The sequence below is a fragment of the Megalobrama amblycephala genome, linkage group LG17 (genome assembly GCF_018812025.1).
Source record: "Megalobrama amblycephala isolate DHTTF-2021 linkage group LG17, ASM1881202v1, whole genome shotgun sequence".
Lineage (NCBI taxonomy): Eukaryota > Metazoa > Chordata > Actinopteri > Cypriniformes > Xenocyprididae > Megalobrama > Megalobrama amblycephala.
In genome coordinates, this window is record NC_063060.1 from 31,004,605 (window position 1) to 31,028,975 (window position 24,371).

Sequence of the window (24,371 nt, forward strand, 5' to 3'; positions counted from 1 at the left end):
AAAGTATTCAGACCCCCTTAAATTTTTCACTCTTTGTTATATTGCAGCCATTTGCTAAAATCATTTAAGTTAGGACCATGTGATATTTCAGTTTTTCTTTTTTAATAAATCTGCAAAAATGTCAACAATTCTGTGTTTTTCTGTCAATATGGGGTGCTGTGTGTACATTAATGAGGGAAAAAAATGAACTTAAATGATTTTAGCAAATGGCTGCAATATAACAAAGAGTGAAAAATTTAAAGGGGTCTGAATACTTTCCGTAACCACTGTATATGCAAGTCTAGTTGGGACTCCTTCCTTCTGTTTACAGACGTGACGTAATGATGCAAAGACGAACTGCTGCATGCTCGAATTTCCCGCAGAAATCCACCAGTATCGATTTATTATAAAACATTATTACAAGCTTGCTGTTGTGTAAGGAGATAGTTTTGAACACTGGCTGGTTATGTGCTTGCTCAAAAATTGATTTTGGATAATTTTTAACCAAAAAAAGTTACGGACTGCAGCTTTAAACTAACTTTTATTAAATTGTTTAATAAATGTTCACCTTTTAATTATTATTGTTGCCTTTAGTAATTATGTGTCTGATTTTGGGTTCATTTTAAGCCAGCCATGTAGTAATTTTTAAACAATAGTTGGGCAAACTGCTGGGTTAAAACAACCCAATCGCTGGGTTTGTCCATTTTCAACCCAACCAAACATTTTTTAGAGTATACCACAATTGAAGACTAAGATGAAAATGCACAAACAAATGCAATTAAGTGACAGAAAGTTTCAGTATCCTCTGTATATTGAACTGTATGATGTAGTGCAATGTGTTCTTAAGGGAACGTAAACAATAAAATACATCTGACATGTCCTTATGCAACAAAATCCATTCACAAGAATCTGGCCCATTATTGAAATGAGACAGGCAGAGAGAAAAGATCCCTTTTATATCTGTCAGTGGCCTGGAATGGCTCTGCAGTTGATGCATTGTCGTTTGTGTGTGGAAAGTTCACTCTAATTGAGGTGCCTGAGCCAATCAGACTATACGCATATTACGACATCACACACACTTCTCCTCAAGCCTGGAAGGACGGATGCAGTGGGAGCTAGAAAAGTAATATGTAATACAGGTTTTGCGGTTTTGTGGTGTCCCTGATATAATTTTGAAAACCTCAGTTTTTACTGCTCACATTTTTCATGTTAGGATGCTTGTAATTAACTGGTCTAGTAGGTTACCTAATATAGAGGTTTAACTGTTAGTGCTATTTCTGTGCAGATACATACTGTAAAGTATTGAATAATGCAGAACTCTTCTGTTGTGACCGATTGTGGATGTGATTTATGTAGCTCATCCTATTTAAGTTTAATGAGTTTTTTCTTTTTTCATAAATAATTGTCTTGCTTGAGATGATCACCAGGTGTGTGTCATCATAAAAACCATAATTTCTCAAAGACAGAAGACAGTGAGATGACATGACTGAACTAAAAAAGAAAAAGAAAAAGGCTGATGTATCTAATGGCTGGGGGAAGATGAGTTTTTTGAAGGGCCAGTGTCTGAAATCTGATTTATCTGATTGAGTTTTTGATGCTTTCTTGCCCTCAACAAGCCACAATCACATTGTGCTCTGCACAAAACAAGTTTATCCATTGCAAGTAAACAGATATCTAATCTAATCTGGGTGACATTTTCTTTCACTTTGTGTTGTTCATGGTGTTTAAGGATGAGGAGATTTCTGCTACCTGTCTGTGATGGCATCGGTTTTGTGTTGGCAACAGTAAATACTTTGGAGTTTGATTGGATACAGAACATTTGACACCAACAAGAAAATTCCTCACCCCACCCTTGTTTTTTTTTTGAGTTGACATTAAAGTTTTAGTTCATCCAAAAATGAAATTTCTGTCATTAATTACTCACCCTCATGTTGTTCCAAACTCATAAGACCTTCGTTCATCTTTGGAACACAACTTAAGATATTTTTGATGAAATCCAAGGTTTTTTTTTTATCCCCCATAGAAAGCAACTTAATTACCACATTCAGGGTCCAGAAAAGTAGTAAAGACATCATTAAAATAGTCAACATGACTACAGTGGTTCAACCTTAATGTCGTGAAGCGATGAGAATACTTTTTGTGCGCTAAAACAAAACAAAAAGAACAACTTTATTCAACAATTTTTTATCTATCCTGTCATTCTCCATGCTGTTTACTCTTCTGGGTTCAGTATTGGCAGATGCTAGTCACTTTGACTATTTTAACGATGTCTTTACTACGTTTCTGGACCTTGAATGTGGTAATTACGTTGCTTTCTATGAGGGATTTAAAAAGCTCTCGGATTTCATCAAAATTATCTTACGGATTTGGAACGACATGAGGGTGAGTAAATGGAAATGACATACAGTGAGTCTCAAACTCCATTGTTTCCTCCTTTTTAAAAATTCATTTGTTTAAAAGACCTCTGAAGAACAGGCGAATTCAACATAACACCGACTTTACGTAACAGTCGGGGTGACGCCCCCAATATTTGCTATGCCACCCACGTTTCCAACATTATAAAAGCATTAGACAAGGGCAGCCAGTATTAACGTCTGGATCTGTGCACAACCAAATCATCAGACTAGGTAAGCAAGCAAGAACAATAGCGAAAAATGGCAGATGGAGCAATAATAACTGACATGATTCATGATAACACGATATTTTTAGTGATATTTGTAAACTGTCTTTCTAAATGTTTCGTTAGCATGTTGCTAATGTACTGTTAAATTGTAAAGTTACCATCGGTTATTACTGTATTCACGGAGACAAGAGAGCCGTTGCTTTTTCTTTTTAAACACTTGCCGTTTTAATGCATAAACACAACTTCATTTTTTAAATTCTCCAACAGAGTAGCATTAGCTGTTAGCCACGGAGCATAGCCTCAAACTCATTCAAAATCAGAAGTAAACAATATAACAGTATACAATACTCACATAATCCGACGCATGCATGCCGCATGCATGACGAACACTTTGTAAAGATCCATTTTGAGGGTTATATTAGCTGTGTAAACTTTGTTAATGCACTGTTCAAGGCAAGCATGAGCTCTGTGGGCGTGGACCACGGGATTTAAAGGGGCCGCAGCATAAAATCGGCGTGTTTATAATGATGCCCCAAAATAGGCAGTTAAAAAAATTAATTAAAAAAAATCTATGGGGTATTTTGATCTGAAACTTCACAGACACATTCAGGGGACACCTTAGACTTATATTACATGTTTTAAAAACATAATCTAGGGCACCTTTAATGACAGAAATTTCAGTTTTTGGGTGAACTAACCCTTTAATTGCATTATATAATTTGCATTTAGCATTGTTTTTCCATGCTGTCTGCAATCCTATTGTATTTTTCAAAGGTCTTTCTTAATTGTTTTTTTTTTTGTTTGTTTTGTTTTTTTGGTCCCCATTGTATTGGCAAAGACATTCATAGAATATCTTCTTTTGCTTTGCACAGGAGAAATAAAGTCCTACAGGTTTGATAAAACACGAGATTGAGTAAATGATGACAGACCTTTCTTTTTTTTGCGAAAAATCCCTATAATACAATCTCATAAGGAACATAGTGTCTCTATAGAGTGAAAGGCACAATAAACAACAGAGGTCACACTTCCATCAGCCTCATATGTGAGAGACAGGGGAATATAATGGTTTAGATCTCCAATAAGCTGATATGCAATTAAAATGTGATTGATACCGATGTTATGGTGTTCATCGAGGGACACAGCACCTGAGGACCAGGCAATGATGACATCCTCCACCACTGAAGGGTAAAGGTGAACGCTTGCGTCTGCTAGAACATTCTGACTGCTAAACGAGACAATGTGTGAGTGCGAGAGAGAGAAAGGGGTATTTATAAACACGCTGGATGCTAAAAGCAAGGGTTTTCAGTGCAGAGCGGCCAATAAGGACGCGGCTCACGCAATCACGTGATCGAAGACTTGGAAGGAATGTGCGGACAGAATTAGGGTGAGAGAGAGAACGAGAGAGAGGAGGGGGATTTGGGAGAGAGACGCAGAGTCATCTCAGGCTCGGCATTGAGAGAGGTTTAGAGACCGGCGCTATAGACTAACTCATCTCAGTCAATGCCGTTTACTGACGGATAGACACCTTGATACGGGATAAATATATCTAGAGAGGCAAGGATCGTAAGGATGTCATCCCAGCGCTCAGAGTGCAGAGATCTGTGCTCAGTGCCACCCTCCATGCCAAGCTTGGCATCGTCAACAGCTGCCCAGGGCTGGAACTGGCAGCAGGGGAAGCCAGGCAGTCTGCAATCCTCCAGACTGTTAGAGGACGACAAGCAGGACCTTTCCACCAAGACGACAGCACTCAGCCCAGAGGTGGACCAACGGGCAACCAGTCACCCATGCAGCAGGGGCGGGAAGAATTTGGGCAGTACAGCAGAAAGCCCCACAAGCCTCTCGTCCTCTCCGTCCCCCGTGTCCCCAGGAAAAGCCCTTTCCACCAATGGCGTGACATCAAGACCTTCACCGCCGAGTGCCATCTTGACATCTTCAGACAGCGATTGGGATCCGCCCCGCAGCATCTCAAAAACAGGCCCCACGCCGAATTATTGCGTGATCGGCGTGGTGAATGACAACTACGTGGAGGGCGTGGTTGAGGGCAAAACTGAGACACGCCCACCCATATCACCCCCCGTGCAACAGAACCGAGTGGTCCAGCGCACAATGTCAGATAGTACCCACCTGACAGTGCCTGCTAGCCTTCCGCTGCCCGATAAATATCCAGGCAAGGATGTGCCGCCACCCCAGACCACCGTCAAATATTTCACCATAGAGGACAAACAGAGCGTTCCGCCATCCACGAGTATCCCATCAGACCCTACAACAAAGAAAGAACAGCCTGCTGGTGTGCCACAGAGTTCTGGCAGGATACAGTCACCGCAAAAGCTGTCGGAAAGTGGGAATGCTGTTTCATCCCATGACATTCAGCCCAAAGGTGTTTGTGATGGTAGGTGAGATAAGCTACGGTGATGTCAATGGTGCAGGTTTCAAGGTCTGCAATGGTCTGCAATCCAGTGTTGGTTTGTGATCTATTCATTATATGGTTATTAGATTACAACGTGTACCAGTCCGCATAAACAGATGTTTATTTCAGAATGTTTGTCTTTATATAGTATGTGTGACAGAGCTGAACATGCACTACCATTCAAAAGTTTTAGGTCAATAAGATTTTCAAATATTTTTTAACTAAGTCTTTTATGCTCACCATGGCAGCATTTATGGCAATTTAAAATAACTATTTTGTATTTTAATATATTTAAATGTAGTTTGTTTCTTTGGCAAAGCTGAATTTTTAGCAGCCATTACTCCAGTTTTCAGTGTCACATGATCCTTCAGAAATCATTTTAATAAATAATTTTAATATGTTGATTTAGTGCTCAAGAAACATTTCTTATTATTATCAATGCTGAAAACAGTTGTGCTGCTTAATATTTTTGTGGAAACACTGATACATTTTTTTCATGATTCTTTCATGAATTTAAAGTTTATTTGAAATGGAAATCTTTTGTAACAATGTAAAACTGATAGTCTTTACTATTACTTTTGATCTAATGTGTCCTTGCAGAATGAAAGTCATTTTTAAAAAAAAATCTTACTAACTCCAGACTTTTGAACAGTAGTGTATTTTGTTTCTGTGATAAACATGCTCTCAATGGTCTGTTATAGATGGTTGTCATTGAAAAATTATATTAAGCACAGCTGATAGAGTGAAATAAAAAGAGAGAGGGTTATAGTTAACTCTTCAATGTGGATTTAAGTTATATCTAACAGTTTTCAGTTTGTCATGTACGCATATTCTACATATTAAGACACTTAAAGGCACAATATATACGATTTTTGGATTAAAACATCCAAAAACCACTAGAACAATGTTATATATTTTGTTGACTTGCGTACTTACATTATTGCAAATGTTTCTAATAATGTTTAAATCCAGAGAAACCAGCTATTTGAACCAGTGTAACGTCCTGTGTCATTGCGTCGCCTGTCAGTGATGTCATATCCGCAAACCCCTTGATTTCCGGTTTTACAATATAAACAACAAAGATGCTTTAATATATTATGTGTTTTATTAGACAGGTTAGAGTAACTGTTTGGATACCTTTATCAACAGAAAACTAATCATTGTTAGTCTTTTTCAACACAGTCTTATTGTTTGAATCTCGTTTTCTTGATTTACCGCGAGTAACATGTTTGTGCTGCGTTACCCCCCAGTTTTAATTCGTCAGATAAAGTGACCTGTATGAGTAGTAAATCAGCACTTGTGGCTGTTTCATTAGAATGAACTTAAATAATGTGAATTTAAGTGTTCAAATGTAAATGTAACAAAGTTCAAGTTCAGGAAAGAAGGAGGCGGATGTTAAACGTAACTTTAATTGTAAAATAAACATAAACAACAAAACAAAAGGAGCATCAGCGGCCAACTGCGGCATATAAGCATAATAAAAACTGCAACGTAAAATGTCCCAGGCTCTCAGCCCGCCCTGCTTCATACCATAGTAATGTTAATAAAACTTTAATACATTAGCTCACCAATAAACATGATTTATGAGTCCCATTGGTTTGTTTTCCATCGGTTGTGGAGGTGAAGACGACAACCCCCATGATTCCACACTCATTCACTGTGTCTTCAAGCTACCCCTTTGTTATTGTTTTGAATAAGTGACCTCTAATGGCGTAACTTACATACTGTGCCTTTAAAACATTTTTTATTGAAATAAGTGTGGTTTGGGTCTTAAACCAGTTTCTTCAAATGCTACAGCAGATGGTATGCTGTTTTCATTGTGTGAATGCATGTCTTGTGTATTAACACACCTGATGAAGACAGATTGTCAAATGTAGAGGTCACAGATACGAGTATAAGATTGACAGAAAGATGGATAAGATTTGCAATAATATATTATACAATATATCACCAGAGTAACATTTGAATGTCCTTTTGTCATAGTTTGCTTTTGCTGTACTGAGATAAGCCCACGTTTGACACGTATACGCTTTACCACTCATTTATCTGTCTGAAAATGTGAGAAGAGATTCAGAGGAAGATACAGAACCAAGGTTTTCATCTAGGCATCCCTGAAGGTTGAAGATAAGGGGGTCTGTTCTAAATGTTCTTAACTTTTCCGTAACTATTAACAAATTTCTAAATGTCTAATTAATGATCTCTTAAGAATTATAAGCATTATATTCTGCATGAACATTATTAAAAAGTGTTACAGAGAAAATCTAGCTGATTTTAGGTTAAAAATCAGCTGCTATAAAGGACAAAAGATAAAAAAGACCTATAAAATTCCATTTCATTTAATTATAAAAATACATTTTGCTAGAATTTATATATAATTAAAACTGGATGTTTGTGGCATTATGTTGGCCCATCGCATCTTTCAATTAATATTGTTCCTCTATTCTTTCTTTCTTTCTTTTCCTCTCTCTCTCTCTCACACAATTTGTTTTTGATGTTTTGGTCCTCCGTTGGCCATTGATTTTTCACTTTGTGGAGAGAATGGTGCCAAGTTACATAAGGCATCCAGGCTGACAATGTGCTTTTCTGTCTGTCCGCTCAAGGCACTTTCTGTGCCCTTCTCCATGACCTCTCCTGCTCATCTACTCTCATTCTTATTGTCAGAATATACTGAGATTGAGGCATCAAGTGCAGCTTACTGACAATTTATGTCCCCAAAACACCTTGAATATTAATCTACAACCAAAAGCCCAGTGTGAACAAACATGCATTGTAATGCTCATAAAGATAATTGCTACACATTTGCTTGATTAATACATTTCAAATTTGTCTTTTTTTTTTTGTTTAAAGTAAAAGAAGATAAGACAGCCAAGGAGAAAATGGAGAATGTGCAAACTGCTCTGAAGACGGAAAACATTGACATAATTGAGAAGCAAGACAAGCCTGAGAAAATGGAGAAGATTGATCACATGGACAAGAAAGATGAGATTACAAAGAAAACAGACAGTGTGGATAAGACTCAGAAGAGTGAGCAGATCATCAAAGATGAGAAGAAAGTCGAGAAAGAGGAGAAACAAGATAATAAAGCTGAGAAAAAGGACAAGGTTGAGAAAGTAGACAAACCTGAGAAGACGAACAAGGAGAAAGAGGAGAAGAAAGACAATGGAGAAAAAATAGACAAGACAGCCAAAGCTGAGAAGAATGTGACGGCTGCTAAAGGACCTGCTAAGTCTCCAACAGCAAATAGGAGCAAGGAGGTGACCAGCCCGGATAGTAAGACCAAGGTAAGTCTGAAAAACAAAGGGATTTTATTCATCTGATATGCTGCTATAACTTTGATTTAAACTGCCACATTTGAGAAGAAGAGGTGTTTGCTCTCATTTTTCCATCTTTATAAAGATTAAAGATGTTACCCAAACTCACAACTTATGATTTATGAACAATTTGTACAACCATTGCTGCTACTTTGATTTCATCACGCTCCCACGTTTGCATTTTCTTTTGTGCTTTTTGCAAATACATGCATATAGCCTTCAGTTGGGTCAACCAAACAAAGCTCAGCAAGACCAAACTCGCTGTCCACTGGAGACAGTGCTGGTGCCACCAAACGCACCTCTCCCACCACCAACTCTGCCAATAAAAAAAGCCCTATGCCCAAGGCAGCAACCCCCACTGCTGGTTCCAAGAAAACCCCCACCTCCACATCTACTCTAGAGACTAAGGCCAAGGTGAGTTAACACCATTTCCCTCATCTGTGGTTTGGCACCCAGCCTGCTACAATCCACAGGGGAGACTTCTGCAACACCCTCCGGTGCTCATCTCTTCCCTTAAAATCAACCCATGGCTTGCTGTCTGTGTCATTGTTAATTCAAAATTTCAATCACCAGCAAAATCTCACGAGAGAGGCATGCTTTTAGGCCACTGATAAATTATGAGGTGCAGTTATGTTCTGTCTCATAATTTTTTTCCAAGGACAGATATCAAATAAAGACTAATTATTTGCCTCTCTATTGACATCAGGTTTTAAACTGCTTTTTCTCCATGCATATAGTTTGTGGAATATAATTCATCTATAATTCATTCTCACCTTTTTATCAAGTGTCTGCTTGTCTATATGGGTGATTTTTTAATTAGGCAATTTATTTTTTATTTTTTTAATCATATTTAAAAAATCCCTTTGTAAAGAGTAGATTATAATATGCTTCAAATCTTAATATGTAAACAGTTGATTCATTTTAGTTAAATTTGTCGCATTAGTAAATTCAAGGTTTACCTTCATTACAAAGTCATTACCATCATATACAATATCAAAAATTCACACCAATAGCCACTATACCAAAATCCACTTGTAGGTTGATCAAGACCATGATCTGATCTTTAATCAGGGTCATGTGATAAAACATCTTTTTTCAAGATTTTAAGTAGTGAAACTCTGTCTTAATTGAACAATCACCCTCAAGCATTAAGCCACCCTTAAAGGGTTAGTTCACCCAAAAATGAAATTTCTGTCATTTATTACTCACCCTCATGTCGTTCCAAACCAAGCAACCAAATTACCACATTCAAGCGTCGAGTATAGTTTTCGTGCACAAAAACAAAACAACAATAACAACTTTATTCAACAAATTCATCTCTCCCGTCATTCTCATACGTCATTGCAGTGCTTCCATGTTTGCGTCAGAACGCCAGCTCAGTATTGGCCAAAACTGTTCACGTGAGCAGCAAGACTCAAGCATGTGATGCTGACGCAGGAGCCGGCCATTACTGAGCCGTCGTTCGGACGAAAACATGGAAGTGCTGCAATGTAAATAGTGCATGAGAATGTCAGGGGAGAGACGAATTTATTGAATAAAGTTATTTTTGTTTTGTTTTTGTGCACAAAAAGTATTCTTGTCGCTTCATAATATTAAGGTTGAACCACTGTAGTTTGTAGCACTGTAGAACTTTTCTGAACATTGAATATGGTAATTGCTTTCTATTGAGGATAAAAAAACCCTCTTGGATTTCATCAAAAATATCTTAATTTTTGTTCCGAAGATGAATGATGGTCTTACGGATTTGGAAAGACATGAGGGTGAGTACTGACAGAAATTTCATTTTTGGGTGAACTAACCCTTTAAGGCACTGTGTATGTTGCTCATCTAATCAACCTCTTGCCGTCAACTGATTATGCCTGTTCATTAAGCATTCTGATGTCTTATTGTTTCTGTCAGTCTTCTGAGACTGGCACAGCAACCCAGCGTCGCCCTCCAGTGCCAAAGGCTAAATCTGCATCTGCTACTAACTCTAAAAACGGCACAAGCACCCCAGCTGCCACCTCTGCCCGACCCTCCTCAGGTGAGTTGTTCCGTCATATATAATTTAGTCAGGGTAGACAGCACATTGAATTTTACATGGATTAAAATGAGGCTGTGGTTAATAGACTTACAGTATTTACAATGGCATGCATAGTATGAAAGTCAAAACAGTTTTAAGGTGTTTCGTCAGCCAAACAATTGGCATGTTGCTAAACAACAGTACAATCAGTTGAATATACTGTACCTCTGTCCCTCAGAGCCTCATTTTGATTCCTGTCAAAAGTCCTGTTAAATATGGCACTACCATGACTAAGGTACAGTATATAGGATCTCAGGTTAAGGTTAAGTGAGGCATAATGATGTAATAACATTAAAATGTACTTAATTTAATTTGATTGTGTGTTGTTTATAGCTACAAAGACTGAAAACCAAGCAGGAGAGGTGAAAAAGGCACCAGGTGAGAATGAAGCCGTTTTCTTATCTAGAGAAATGTTTTTGATCGAATAGCGATAGACTTTGTGGTATAGTAAATTACACATAGCAAATTAAACTACATGAAATGTTAGAAGACCTGGAAATTATATTTACTATATACAGTAATAAGATTGTGTCAGAATTCAATGACTAGTTGTTTCCAGGCTTATTGTAGCAGTGTTGTACCTTATAAACAAAACATTTATTTCCCACTGGACTAATAAATTCTAACTCCCGTACATTTTAACTCCCAGAAGTTGCTTAAGGGCGGCCAGTAAGATTGGAACTTGCGATTTCCGAACGTTCTCACCATTTTTAGGAGCAATATAAATGATTAAACCATCTAAAGCTATGAGACTGGAAGTAATATGAAGTGTGATTAACTGTGTGCTGCAATATTTTTTTTCCCAATATATAACAAACAAGCCGTCAAGATATTAAGACAATTAGCAGAGACTTGAATAACAACCATTAAATTAGATTCAATTAAAGGATTAGTCCACTTTTAAATACACTTTTCCTGATAAATTTACTCACCCCCATGTCATCCAAAATGTTCATGTCTTTCTTTCGTCAGTCGAAAAGAAAAGAAGGTTTTTGAGGAAAACATTCCAGGATTTTTCTCCTTACAGTGGATTTCAATGGCTACCAAGAGGTTGAAGGTCAAAATGACAGTTTCAGTGCAGCTTCAAGGGCTTTAAACGATACCAGATGAGTAATAAGGGTCTTATCTAGCGAATCGATCAGTCATTTTCGAAAAAAATACAACCGTTTATGCTTTATAAACAAAATATCGCCTTGAACGTACTTTCCGCTTCCGCATTCTTCATAAAGCTTACGCTGAATGTTCTACGCCTTCCCTATTCTATTTACGGAAAGAACGCGGCGCCAGTTTCGTTTTTTTTCCGTAACTTGAATAGGGAAGGCGTAGGACATTCAGCGTAAGCTTTATGAAGAATGCGGAAGCGGAAAGTACGTTCAAGGCAATATTTTGTTTATAAAGCATAAAAGGTTGCATTTTTTCGAAAATGACCGATCGATTCTCTAGATAAGACCCTTATTACTCATCTGGTATCGTTTAAAGCCCTTGAAGCTGCACTGAAACTGTAATTTTGACCTTCAACCTGTTGGTAGCCATTGAAATCCACTGTAAGCAGAATAATCCTGGAATGTTTTCCTCAAAAACCTTCATTTCTTTTCGACTGACGAAAGAAAGACATGAACATCTTGGATGACATGGGGGTGAGTAAATTTATCAGGAAAAGTGTATTTAAAAGTGGACTAATCCTTTAAATAATGTAGAGAAATATATCCTGGTCAAATAAACAGAGACAATCCAAGATTCAAAAGTGGAGAGTTTATCTTTACAGTGGTCAGCAGAGATGCTTCTGTGCAAATAAAGGTGCTTACCTGTCTGTAGCTGTTACTAAATGCTGCTTTGATGGAGGCTTAAAGAGAAGGGTGGGAAGTTTCCTGAAAACACAGCAGTTCTGAGCTAATACACACTGACTAGTACATTTGTTAGTCATCAAATCTGAAGCTGCTGACATAGTCAGGGATAGACTTACTCACAAAGGCTTGTCTCAAACCATCACACTGATAGAGCCTTCAACTCCTCTCTTCATGATGAGGGCTTGCCACTTTTGCAGTGGCTTAGGAAGAAGAAACATTCATGAGGTCAATGACTGTCTGTGACCTCTCACATGCATACTGCATTAAACCTCTTGTGTTGTGCTGTCTTCCGCATCAGTACTTAATGTGCATTTTTTGCTTCATATTTGCGCAGTTAAAACAACTCCAAGGACAACTCGCACACCATCCTCTGCCACCAGCACAGCAGCCACCAATGGGACCCCGACCCCTCGTCCGTCCCGCATCACCAAACCCCCCGTACCCAAGCAGACTCCCCTAGAGAGGAAGCCTCCTGTGCCTCGAGCCCCCCGGAACGTTCGGCCCACCAACGCACCGCTGCCGGATCTAAAAAACGTGCGATCCAAGATCGGTTCCACCGATAACATGAAGTACCAACCTGGAGGAGGCAAGGTGAGTTGATTGGTCAGGACAGAACCAGGAGAATTTGCATGCATGCAAGGAATGAAATAATCTGGGCTTTAGAGACACGCATAGATACTGCACTTAACCTCATTATTTTCTTTACAGATTTAGAATAAATTTGATGCATTATTTGGCAACACATGCTCATAAGCTCATGTTCTGCACTATTGCTGCCATTAAGAAATCTCAAATTCTGTTGAAGTTGTTTCTCATACGTATGTCTCATATCGCTGCTGGTCAATGTAAATGCTATTATTCATCTGATTGATCCTTAAGATACAGACAGTTTTGACTGAGCTCATGGATGCACAACTTCCATCAATGCTCTGTGATTGACGTCTACCTGCCACAATGGAAAACAAAGCTTTCACTTTTTCATTGTACACTGAGATTTTCTTACAGAATTTATGTAGAATGAATTTGTCTGTTTTCCATAGCCATCTCCCAGCCATCACTTTGAAGTAAAAAAGACCTTATGAAAGGATTCCCTAAATGTTTTTCTTTTATCAGGAAGGATCTAGAAAACACAATGCATTTGGATTTCAGAGAGTGACTGTCAACTAAAGGCCACAATATATCTTTTAATCTTTTTTATGAAGCCTTCCATTAAAGTGTTAGTTCACCCAAAAATAAAAGTTCTGTCATTAATTACTCACCCTCATGTCGTCCCACACCCATAAGACCTTCGTTCTTCTTTGGAACACATATTACGATATTTTTGATAAAATCCGATGGCTCAGTGAGCCCTGCATTGCCAGCCAGACAATTAACACTTTCAGTACCTAGAAAGCTACTTAAGACGTATTTCATGCATGCATGAAGCTTTGAAGCTTTACGAATCTGTTGTTTCAAATTTGTTGTTGGTTCAGAGCATGTATCAAACTGCCAAAGTCAAGCCCCCCAGTGGTGAACCATTGAAATTTCAAAACGCTTATCAAGTAACAAAGCCTCGTTTACTCAAAATCATGTGACTGGCGCTCCGAACCACTGATTCGAAACAACAGATCACTAGATATTGTTGAATAAAGTCGTTATTTTGTTTTTTTGGCACACAAAAAGTATTCTCATCGCTTCATAACATTAAGGTTGAACCACTGTAGTCACATGAACTGTTTTAAATACGTCTTTAGTAGCTTTCTGAAAGTGTTATCTTGCTGGCAATGAAGACCTCACTGAGCCATTGGATTTTATCAAAAATATCTTAATTTGTGTTATGAAGATGAACAAAGGTCTTACTGGTGTGGAGCGACATGAGGGTGAGTAATTAATGACAGAATTTTCATTTTTGGGTGAACTAACTCTTTAATGAAGTTTGCTCTCTGGATTTTCACATACATTAATTTTTACATGCATAGTTCACCCCCCACCCCCCAAATTGTCATCATTTATTCACCCTCTTGTTTTTCGAAAAATGTATGACTTCTGTGCAACACAAAAGAAGATATTTTGAATAATGTTTTTGCCAGTCCAAAACAGCATTGTACCCCATTGACTTCCAATGTATTGACACAAAACGACACAAAATATTTTATTTTATTCTTTTTTTTTGTTGTTCCATAGTAAAAAGAAAGCCATACAGGTTTGAAACAAAGTAAGGGTGAGAAAATGACAGAATTTTCATTTTTGGGTGAACTATCCCTTTAAGTTCCAATGGTGCCATAGATCTGATTTGTAGTTAATTAAAAAGGCACACAGTTAAACACACTATTTCTCCTGCACAATTCATCAGACACAAACTGTCAGGTGATTCTTCCAGATTCAAAAGTAACCTTAGCATATTGACTCAGTCGTTGTGGTGCATCCTGTTCCTCCAACCTTGCGACCCTGGGCTTTCTGTATCTCCTCCCTGCACTGCACTGACTAAAGGGGTGCTTGTCTCCTCAGGTCCCTGCAGCCCAGGGCAAGACCGATGCTCTGCCAAAGACCAGCCAGGGCAAAGTGAGTCCCTCCCAATGACATCTCCCTGACTCACTGCCTCAGTATCACTCTCTGCTCTTACTCTCGCTGTCTTTCCAAAGATCTTCAGATCCTGTAGAAACTGAGTGTACACAGAACCATTAAATATTTAAATACAGACAGTTTGTGTACTGAAATTAGGGTCAAATGGATTTCTGAATGAACATGAGAGCACATTTGTTGTTATTGTAGATAAACTTGTCCACATACATGTTACACAGCAAAATCTCCAGAGTTAAATCAACTCTGCCCAGAGAACATATGGTCCCTCTCTACATGGAATTAAAATAACACTGAAGCAGAGTTAAAGTTAATAAGATAACATGCTGTTTGTGGACTTGTTTCATCAGATCTTGAGATATTTTATGTCTTTTATCTTCAGTTGATTTCATCTAAGGCTGTGGCTGAAGTCAGTTGTAGTTCTTGTGTTTCTCTTCAGTGATTCTGCTTGTTAACAGCAGGTGTTCATCACTAATGCTCAATCATAACTTAATCACTTAATTATCTCATTAACTTTAACTCTGCTTCAGTGTTACTTTAACACTTAGTAGAGAGGGACCATATGTAATCGGAGCAGAGTTGATTTAACTCAGCCTTGTCCCTGTATGTCTTCTGTGGATTTAACACCACACCATTGTGTCTCTCAGTAGTTCACCCATGAACATTGTGCCACTCTTTGTCGAATATTTGTAGAGTCTGGTTTACCAGTTAAATGTCATAGTGTTTTGTTCTTGAGCTTTGCACTAACCATAGTCCAAAAATAGCATAACTGCATGTTTTACAGACTCAGCAGTTGTATCAACATTCTGTAGTGCAATTAATTTTTTACTCTACGTTGGATTATTTGCACTCTTGCTTTTGCTTTTAAGGGGGAAAAATGTGTTTCCACTGCACATATAATAAGTGCTATTTATCTCACCTTTCTTGCAACACAAAGGAGACTGTAGCTATTCTTGGAGAATGTATGAAATGAAAAAATGGGAATTTTCATTTTCTGTAAACTTCCAAGGAGGCCTTAAAATGACTTTAAAATGACTAAAATAATCTAAATTCATTTAAATGCTAAAAAACATACAATCAAGATTTAAACTGAAATCTTTTTTCCATCTCAGTAACTATAGTCTTTATTTAAGAACATGAAGTTCTTGAAACTTCTAGAATCACTACATGAATTGTGGTTAATTTATTTAACTATAATATATCTACACTCCTAGTTTCTCATAATAATGTTATATCGTTAACATATATATTATGCCTTCGAGTCATATTATCTGTATTGCATTATCTTGTTTAAAATATATTATTGGCGTGTTATTATTATTATTTTTTTTTAAAAAGCTTTTCCTAGCATTCAAAAATAATGTTACAAAATGTGTTTTAACTCCCAAGACCACCTACAGCCTCCTGTTGTTTCACAATGCCAGATGTGTGTTTTGAGAAATTGTGCCTCTGTATATCTGTTACTCTATATCATGTATGCAGTTCCATAGAAAATATCCAACAGTGCTTTGCATGTTAATTACTAAGTAAACTTTGGTGCTAATGGTGTTTCTTTGCTGCTCAAAGAATCATCATGATCATGTTTTTTTTTTTTCTTCTTCTTTTTTTTTCCAACAAATTCATGTTTTCGGAATAGCCTTTGAGCTATGCAGTTAACTCCAAATCCTGTTTGTTTTTCCTGGAGTGGTCCATTACAGCAGGTCAAATGAATCAGAGTTAGACTGTAAGCAATACCTGAGATTAACGCAATAAACTGAGCTTTAGGCTGTGAAAAACACCCTCTGAGTCAGACATAGTGTTCCTGGCCTGCCGTTACTCTGTCCAAACAAATATATGAGTCACACAAACAAATACTGCACCAAACAACACAGCAGACAATGAACATTTATTTGAATCTACCAGAGGGCGGCCACATAAAACGTTCAGGAATCAGCTTACATCACCAAATACAAGAAAGAGAAAATACCTGTTTTGTGCAAATAAATGTGTAGCTTGATCATTCAAATTCAGCTACTTGACATGAACATGATGATTTTGTATTTTCAGTGGTGTTGTGCTACTTTTTACTTTTGATTTACAATAGTACAACATTGTTTAACACACTCATAGCCTTCATAGCTTCTGTTTTGCATGTGTTACGGTAGAATAACCAATGACAATGTGTTCTCTGTGCTGTTGTGCTATGTTCAGGTTCAGATAGTCCACAAAAAACTGGACTTCAGCCATATAACCTCCCGATGTGGCTCCAAGGACAATATCAAGCATGTACCTGGTGGAGGAAACGTAAGTGTACAGTGTCACCTCTCTTATGTTAACTCATTTCATAAAAAAATGTTGCTCGTAGAAGTACAAGCATGTGATGAGCCAAATATAACCAGATCAGCTTACAATGAGTTAGTTTGACTTTCCTCTAGTCTAAAGACATCCATTCCATCATAAGAAACAAATGACAATTCAATCTAGCAACTTTTTACTCATGGTCTCCAGGTTCAGATTTTAAATAAAAAGGTTGACTTGAGCAAAGTGACCGCAAAATGTGGATCCAAGGACAACATAAAGCACAAGCCAGGTATGAGATGGATCAATTTTAATGTTGCCTATTACTGTGAATGGAATCTCATTGTGAGTACATGCAATAAATTGCCATGTGAATGATGATTGCTCTCTCTCAGGTGGTGGAGAAGTGAAGATTGAATCCCATAAGGTGAATGTCAAGGCCAAGGCCAAAGTGGGATCACTGGACAATGTAGGCCATGAACCAGGAGGTGGCAATGTTAAAGTGGTAATAAATAGCTTGAGAGGATATTACATATTAGAAACCATCTCTCTTCCATTATTGATATTATATTTTCGTGGGGTTTGTTTAAAAGCAAGTAAAGTACTTACCTTCGTTTAATAATTAGCAGTACCAGAGAATTTATTTTAAGTACTGCGCACCAAAGTCATAGTTACATGATGTGGTCCAGTTTGTGGTCCACAATCACATGCGGGGTAATATAATACTGTACAGACCATATTAAATATGCCCACTGAAGGTTGAGTATAACAACCAATGTATAATATAATTCCTTAGTTACCCACGTGGAAAAGAGAATATGAGCTAGACAGTTTGTAAGGAGATTTAACCCCCTCAGCATATGGAAATTTGGTCAGGTTTATGGCACCTCACATGGCTGAGCACCACTCATTTAGTCTGTGTGCATGTATGTTTTTGCACTTGGTTATTTTATTTTTTATTTTTTCAAAAGCTTGGGGTCAGTAAGATTTTTTTTTTCTAAATAAATGAATACTTTTATTCAGAAAAAGATGCACAACAGTAAAGATGTTCCACAAAAAAAAAAAAAAAAAAGCAACACAACTGTTTTCAACATTGATAATGATAAGAAATGTTTTTTGAGCAGCAAATCAGCATATTAGAATGATTTCTGAATTATCATGTGATGATGCTGAAAATTCAGCTTTGCCATCACAGTATCTTATATTATTTCACAATCCTACTAAAAAACAGCCTGGACCAACATGGAATTCATGCTGAATTTTTTTAGCAAAGAATATTACTGTTTTACTGTATTTTTGATAAAAATAAATGCATGAAAACTTGAAAAAAATCATACCGACCCTAAACTTTTAAGTATTGTATCTTGTGTATCTTGTTCAGCACAAATACTATATTGTACTATATACTAGTATTGTTAAATTTATAAAGATGCATTTATTGTTAAATAAAGTCATCTTTATCTCCTTTGTATTTTTTATTTTTTTTTGACTCCTTGCATTTGCAATGTGTTTCCAGGGAGAGGGGGTTCAGCAGAAATCTGAGGGAAGTCCATCTCCCCCTGCCGTCTCCCCGCCCTTGCAGGCAGGCAATGGGGCAAAAGAGAACGGGCTGAAAGAGAGCTCTCCTACTCCCATACCATCTTTGGGAGAAGGGCCCCGGGACTCCCAGGGCCTGGACAAGCGCATCCCTGGGACAAGTAAGTACAAACTTGACAGATTCAGCCCTTATATAGACAAACACGGAAATACATATTATATTGTGGATAGCAGAATACAAGAATTGGCTCCCTTTGAATTCTTGAGTTGGAATTTGAATTGAATTGGCCACACCACACTGGAAGTTGAACTGAAATTTGAATTGGAATGACAGGAAAAAGAATTTACTGAATTACATTGGTAACACTTTAGTATGGGGAACACATAGTCACTACTAACTATGACTTTTCCTTTAATAAACTCCTAATTTATTGCTTGTTAATAATTAGTAAGGTAGTTGTTGTAGTGGTTAAGCTCAGGTATTGGGTAGGATTAAGAGATGTAGAATATGGTCATGCAGAATAAGGCATTAATATATGCTTTATAAGTACTAATAAACAGGCAATATGCAGGCTAATAAACAACTAGTTAACAGTGATAATTGTTCCCCATACTGAAGTGTTGCATTCTGGGAAATGAAGAGTTCTTAAACTCTTAAACTGTACAAAGCTTAATTTATTAAATAAGATGAAATATATGAATTTCAAAACATCTATTTAATGTCATTCACTCTAACTATAAAGGGCTATGAACTAAAAAATACTTTTTATACTATTTTTCAAAATTCAAACAAGGATTCAAATTCGATTAACAACTCTACATCCTGTTTCCTACCCCAAGTCAAATTCAAAAACTAAACTGAAATTGAATAGGCATTCTCAGTTCAATTCGGAATACCGCACAACTCTTATTTATACTGGGAACAGATTAGGTTAGGGAGGAAAATCTTCATTCTTTTTTTTTTTTTAAATATCAAACATTTTGAATATTTCAAAGTTGACAAATGTATTGCGATGTATGAATCTGTGCCCAGCTATTTGTGTTTTTTTTTCCTGCCAATGCCTATGAAATTTAGTTGTTATCTTTGTAATACAGCTTTTCTGTTTCTTTGCTACCAGACTGAGTCCTACAAGCTGAACTACCGCGAGAATGCACGAGCTCGCACGGACCACGGCGCTAAAATCATCTCCTGGTCCCCCCTGAGTGGCAGCCACCCCCACCCACATCGCAGCACCTCTCTCAGTGTTTCTCTGGGGTCCGCCATGTCCTCACACTCAACCTAGCTTGTCCCATTCACTCAGCCATGAGATGGGTGCAAACCAGCAGGAGAAGGGCGTTTCAACACAGCCTGTCCCTTTAAAACCCATCTTCTCATTAGCTTCTTCTCTTGGTTTCAGTTTTCTTGTTTTTATTTTCTTGTTTATTCCTTGCTGGGAGAGCACCAATGAGATCATGTTTTGGGAAAGACTTAATTTACAGCGCTCCTGTTCGAACGCAGGGTTTGGTTTGAGGCTAGATTTGAGATGAAGTCTCCAGATGTTTGGAGATGGTTGGATGGTTGTCCAGCCGCATAGCTCTTAATATCGCCTTTGTTGTAAGCACAGCGTTTACCCTGAGTTTCTTTGTAGACTTCCTACAAGCCTGTGTTGTCCGTTAGAAAGACCTAAATTTAGAGGCAACACCCTCTTTTCTCTCTGTATCTGTTTGGCAGTAGATGTTCTCCAATGGGAACCCCAGAACTCACTCGAGATGTAGCTTATTACATCATATTATGGCAGTTAAGCTCCCTGTATTGTTAGTATGTGGGGCTGTCTTAAATCCCAGTCAAAAGGGACGAACCAGCCACCATCCATCCATTCATCTGCTTCCTTTGTTCCACTGACCTTGTCCACCTCACAAGAATTATAACCCCTGGTCTCCCCTAGTATTTAAATGAGCACTTAATCATTTGAAACATATAGGATGTTCAAACAATAGCATATTTACATCTTCAATGAGTTTGCTGTATTGTGTTTGTGTAAATTACTGTAACAATGAGCTGTATCATAATGGTGTCTAACCATCTGATTACATCTTCCGCTTTCCATTTCTCTCAAAGCATCTTGTGAACTAATGGGACACATGACACACAAACTACAGCATGATACAGCAAGAGAAAAAGGCAGTGGCACGCAAACTAAACAGACAGGATGGAAAGGAATATAGATGGATAAAGAACGATGTCAGAAAGTTAGAATGGAAATGTTTACACTCCGTACACAGGTCATGATTATTTGCTCAAAGGTCCAAATCATCCCTCACTTTGAATTAAGTATTGTACTTCCAAGCTCAAAAAGTAGAAGACTTTTGCACTGAACATATAAAAAACTGGCATGTGGGAGGGGCCATTACATTAACAGTAAATGTATCCTAACTAAGCATTAATGCAATGAAATACAGTGCATTTCCTTATTATTTATTCAATGGCAATTGATAAATTGTTGTTTAGAAATTACTATTTAATCAAACGGTAGGAAATGCTATTTGTTTGTTTTTTTACCAAGAGATGTATTATTCACAAAGTAGTTGAATATCATAGTTTTAAACTCTCCAAACCTACTATTGTAGGGCTGCTTTTTTGAAGCTCTTGACTAGTGACACTGTTTATCAGTGAATTTGTGGGCACTTTATTGCTAGTAATATTACTCTAGATATCTTTAGCCGCACAATGCCTGCAGAGAAAATAAACAAGTTGCTGTTGTTGGTTAAAAGGTTATGTTTGTACAGGGTTTGATTCACTACATGTTGTGAAATATTACATTTTCTCCTGGTATTTTACTGTGATGTCATGGCATATCATTGATGGTGGTAATGGTGTAACATCAAAGAAATAAAAAAAAATCCCATATAAAACTGAACAAGAGAGACCAGGAAGTATTAAATTATGCAAATATCCTAATAAATAATTAGCTGATGAGCATTTGAAATGCACTTTATGATGGGTGTTTTATACTACAAATAGAGCGATATGATTGACTGAGCGCATCTTCCTAAATTTTGCTCCCTTAAAAAGAGTCCTAGTTGCTCAAAAATGCAAAACATGTACCTGTGTCTCAAAGAGCACTCTGTAAATACAGTTTGTACAAGTGTGAGCCAGTGTGCTTAGTGTAGAGCAGTTGCGCTTGGCCAAACGGTCCTGTCTGTAGTTCCTTTTGTGATTAGTGTGTACTGTTCAGGGGCTGTGCCAGTAAACTTCAGTGTTGTACTCTTGATACAGTGATCATAACCTTTCATGCCTTCAGACAGCTCTATTTTGTCCTTTCCATAATGAATGAACACTCTCACGGTGTTAGTACACTTCTCACGTCCCCCGCACGTCCGCTCAAAGCAGTTTTGTAAATACACGTTTCACACTTTATACCCCGTAGAGGGAAAACACTTCTTGATTGGGTTGTATAGAGAAGCAAAGTGAAGATTTTGCATCTATGAATATTTCTCCAGATTTTATTCTTAAGTGAGACTGCCTTTTTTTTTAAAAAAAGGGCTGGCAAACAAGAATGTTTTTAAAATGTAATGTATTCAGGAAGCAAAGAATATATATTATGTGTGTAACTTTTTCTCTTTGTCATCACAGGTCACATACTAAATACAGTGTAATCAATAAGAGGAGGAGGAGTGTGATTTTGACTGAGGACCGAAAAACTCAAAGGACACTGAGGATGTCCTTCTGTAGGCTATAGATAAGGCACAGCATTCTGGTAATGACTTGAGTAGCCTGAGACAGGATGCAAAAAGGGGGGTGAAAGGTTAGAGGAAATCAGTAACCACAGGAACAATGATTCCTCCCATAAAACTGCACCTGACACATAGACCTTGAATGTTGTTTGGATATCCATGTTGCACATCTGTTTGAGACTAAATGTAACTGGTAGGTTAATCGGCATGTTTAAAAGTAGAGCACTCCAGTTAGGCAGCAAAAGAGCCCCCTAGTGTGTCTGTTAGGACTCACAATGTGTGTACTACCTGTAGAACACACCAAAAGAGCATGCTGACAACATGGACTACAGACATGGTCCTAAATTTGATTTCCTGTCAACCCTCTGATTTAAGATGTATTTTTTGGTATGAAAGAAATAATTGTGATTAATTGTTAACTAGTGATGTGGATATTTAATCATGAATAAATAAAAAAAATCAAGCAAAATGGGTGTGTATTGTTTTTTGTTGTTGACAGCACGTTATCTACGAAGAGGCATACGTTAGTGATGGGAGAAACGAAGCTTTTCGAAACTTTGAATCAACTAAACCAATTGCTTCGCAAAATGATTTCCTATTTTGAACACAGACACATATAGCATCATTAGCGGCTGTTTCTATGCGCCCAAAGAATACACACTAACAAGAAAGCGACACTCAATAGAAAGTTCCATTGCAACACCGGCGCCCAGCAGCAGCCCTGCGTTTCCGCCATTTTGGGGTGAAAGCGAGTCGTCAATCTACTAGTTTCTATGGCAATATCAGCTGCTTTGTTTTTTTTTTTTTTTTTTTTTTTTTTAACGTACATTATGCTGAAATCCAACCTCAATGATGACAACACAGAATAAAATACTATCACTGGTGATCATCAAATCCTTTTTACAGTTTATTTTACATACTTTGTGTTTAAGTCTTTTTTCACAAAACCTTTGCTCTCTAGAAACCCAGTCAGTTTGGGTTAAAATTCTTTAAAAGGCTCATAAACACTGAATTAATACCAACATATTAAATTAAGGACATGCATCAGAAAAATTGGGAATGTTGGACAATAAATATATGAATATAACAGTTTGTGCAGTGTTGTCTAATGTCAATGTTAAAGCAACAGTGTCCAAATGTGAATTGCGATAACGGACACAGCAATGAATGCATCATGTATTATAAGATCATTATGTTTGTAGCGTGATCCATTAAAACGTACAATATAGCCTATTTCAATTCAGACCTATATTATTACTATTACTCCACTAGGTCTAAAATATATTGTTCGCTGCAAACATGATGATCTTAAATGTATTAATTTACTATTAATAAATGTGTAAAGTTGCATAAAATGGAAATATAAAGTAACGTTAGGCTAATGTTACCTCAGATGGTTGAATTTGGATTCCACAACTGGTAAAATAAAACATATAAGACGATACAACATTTACTGTAGGAGCCATACAATTTACTGTTGACTTAATTAAAAAAAAACTGTTCTTTTGCGCTTCTGATTTGGCAGTGAAATTCGTCGATTTTGGGTGCGTAAGATGTGAAGGATTCTATGTGCCAGTTAATATTTTCAGCCCATAATGGCGGCCGCGCTGCCGGAGCGCCATCTATGGGCTGTTACACAAAAATATCAAAATGTCGCCTCTTGGGTTAGCTCTTTGATACGCCGCTATCAAGGGTGCCACAAGAGTCCTGAAAGTGAAGCCAAAGCGTCTCGATCGCCCCCAGGTGGCTGGATGCAGTATAGGTCATAAACCCCGCCCTCTTCATGTAATAATGAACGTGAGACAAACTAAACAGTCAAATTACACATAAAAATAGTTTTCCTTCCAAAGATGGTTTCTGTCGTTTTAGGCAGTTTTTTATCACGCTGATGTTAGTAGTGTGTTCGTTCTTTAAATAAGTTTGTTTTACATTAGTTTTTGGATGGGGTTTTGACGGCATGCTTCTCTGAGAGAAGTCGTCTCTGAAGCGCCAACAGACTTTTCTCTGGATCTTCGGGAGGACATTGGAGCTTTAACTTTTTTGAATTTTTACATTT

The 24,371-nt window shown here is 37.5% G+C and overlaps 1 protein-coding gene across 10 annotated transcripts in view; it reads left to right on the plus strand.

Moving 5' to 3' along the window:
- map4l (microtubule associated protein 4 like) overlaps positions 1-19,881 on the plus strand; it is a 43,959-nt gene extending 24,078 nt beyond the window's left edge. For 3 of the 10 annotated variants that reach the window (XM_048163307.1, XM_048163308.1, XM_048163317.1), the window contains 11 exons: positions 7,857-8,290; positions 8,537-8,734; positions 10,220-10,343; positions 10,716-10,760; positions 12,564-12,820; positions 14,717-14,770; positions 16,979-17,071; positions 17,276-17,357; positions 17,461-17,570; positions 18,582-18,762; positions 19,720-19,881. In XM_048163307.1, the coding sequence (XP_048019264.1) occupies positions 7,857-8,290; positions 8,537-8,734; positions 10,220-10,343; positions 10,716-10,760; positions 12,564-12,820; positions 14,717-14,770; positions 16,979-17,071; positions 17,276-17,357; positions 17,461-17,570; positions 18,582-18,762; positions 19,720-19,724 (1,583 nt within the window). In that variant the 3' untranslated portion in view covers positions 19,725-19,881. The remainder of the gene's footprint in view (positions 1-7,856; positions 8,291-8,536; positions 8,735-10,219; positions 10,344-10,715; positions 10,761-12,563; positions 12,821-14,716; positions 14,771-16,978; positions 17,072-17,275; positions 17,358-17,460; positions 17,571-18,581; positions 18,763-19,719) is intronic. The other 7 variants (XM_048163309.1, XM_048163311.1, XM_048163313.1 and 4 more) reach the window with 7 other exon arrangements.
- Positions 19,882-24,371: the final 4,490 nt, after the last annotated feature.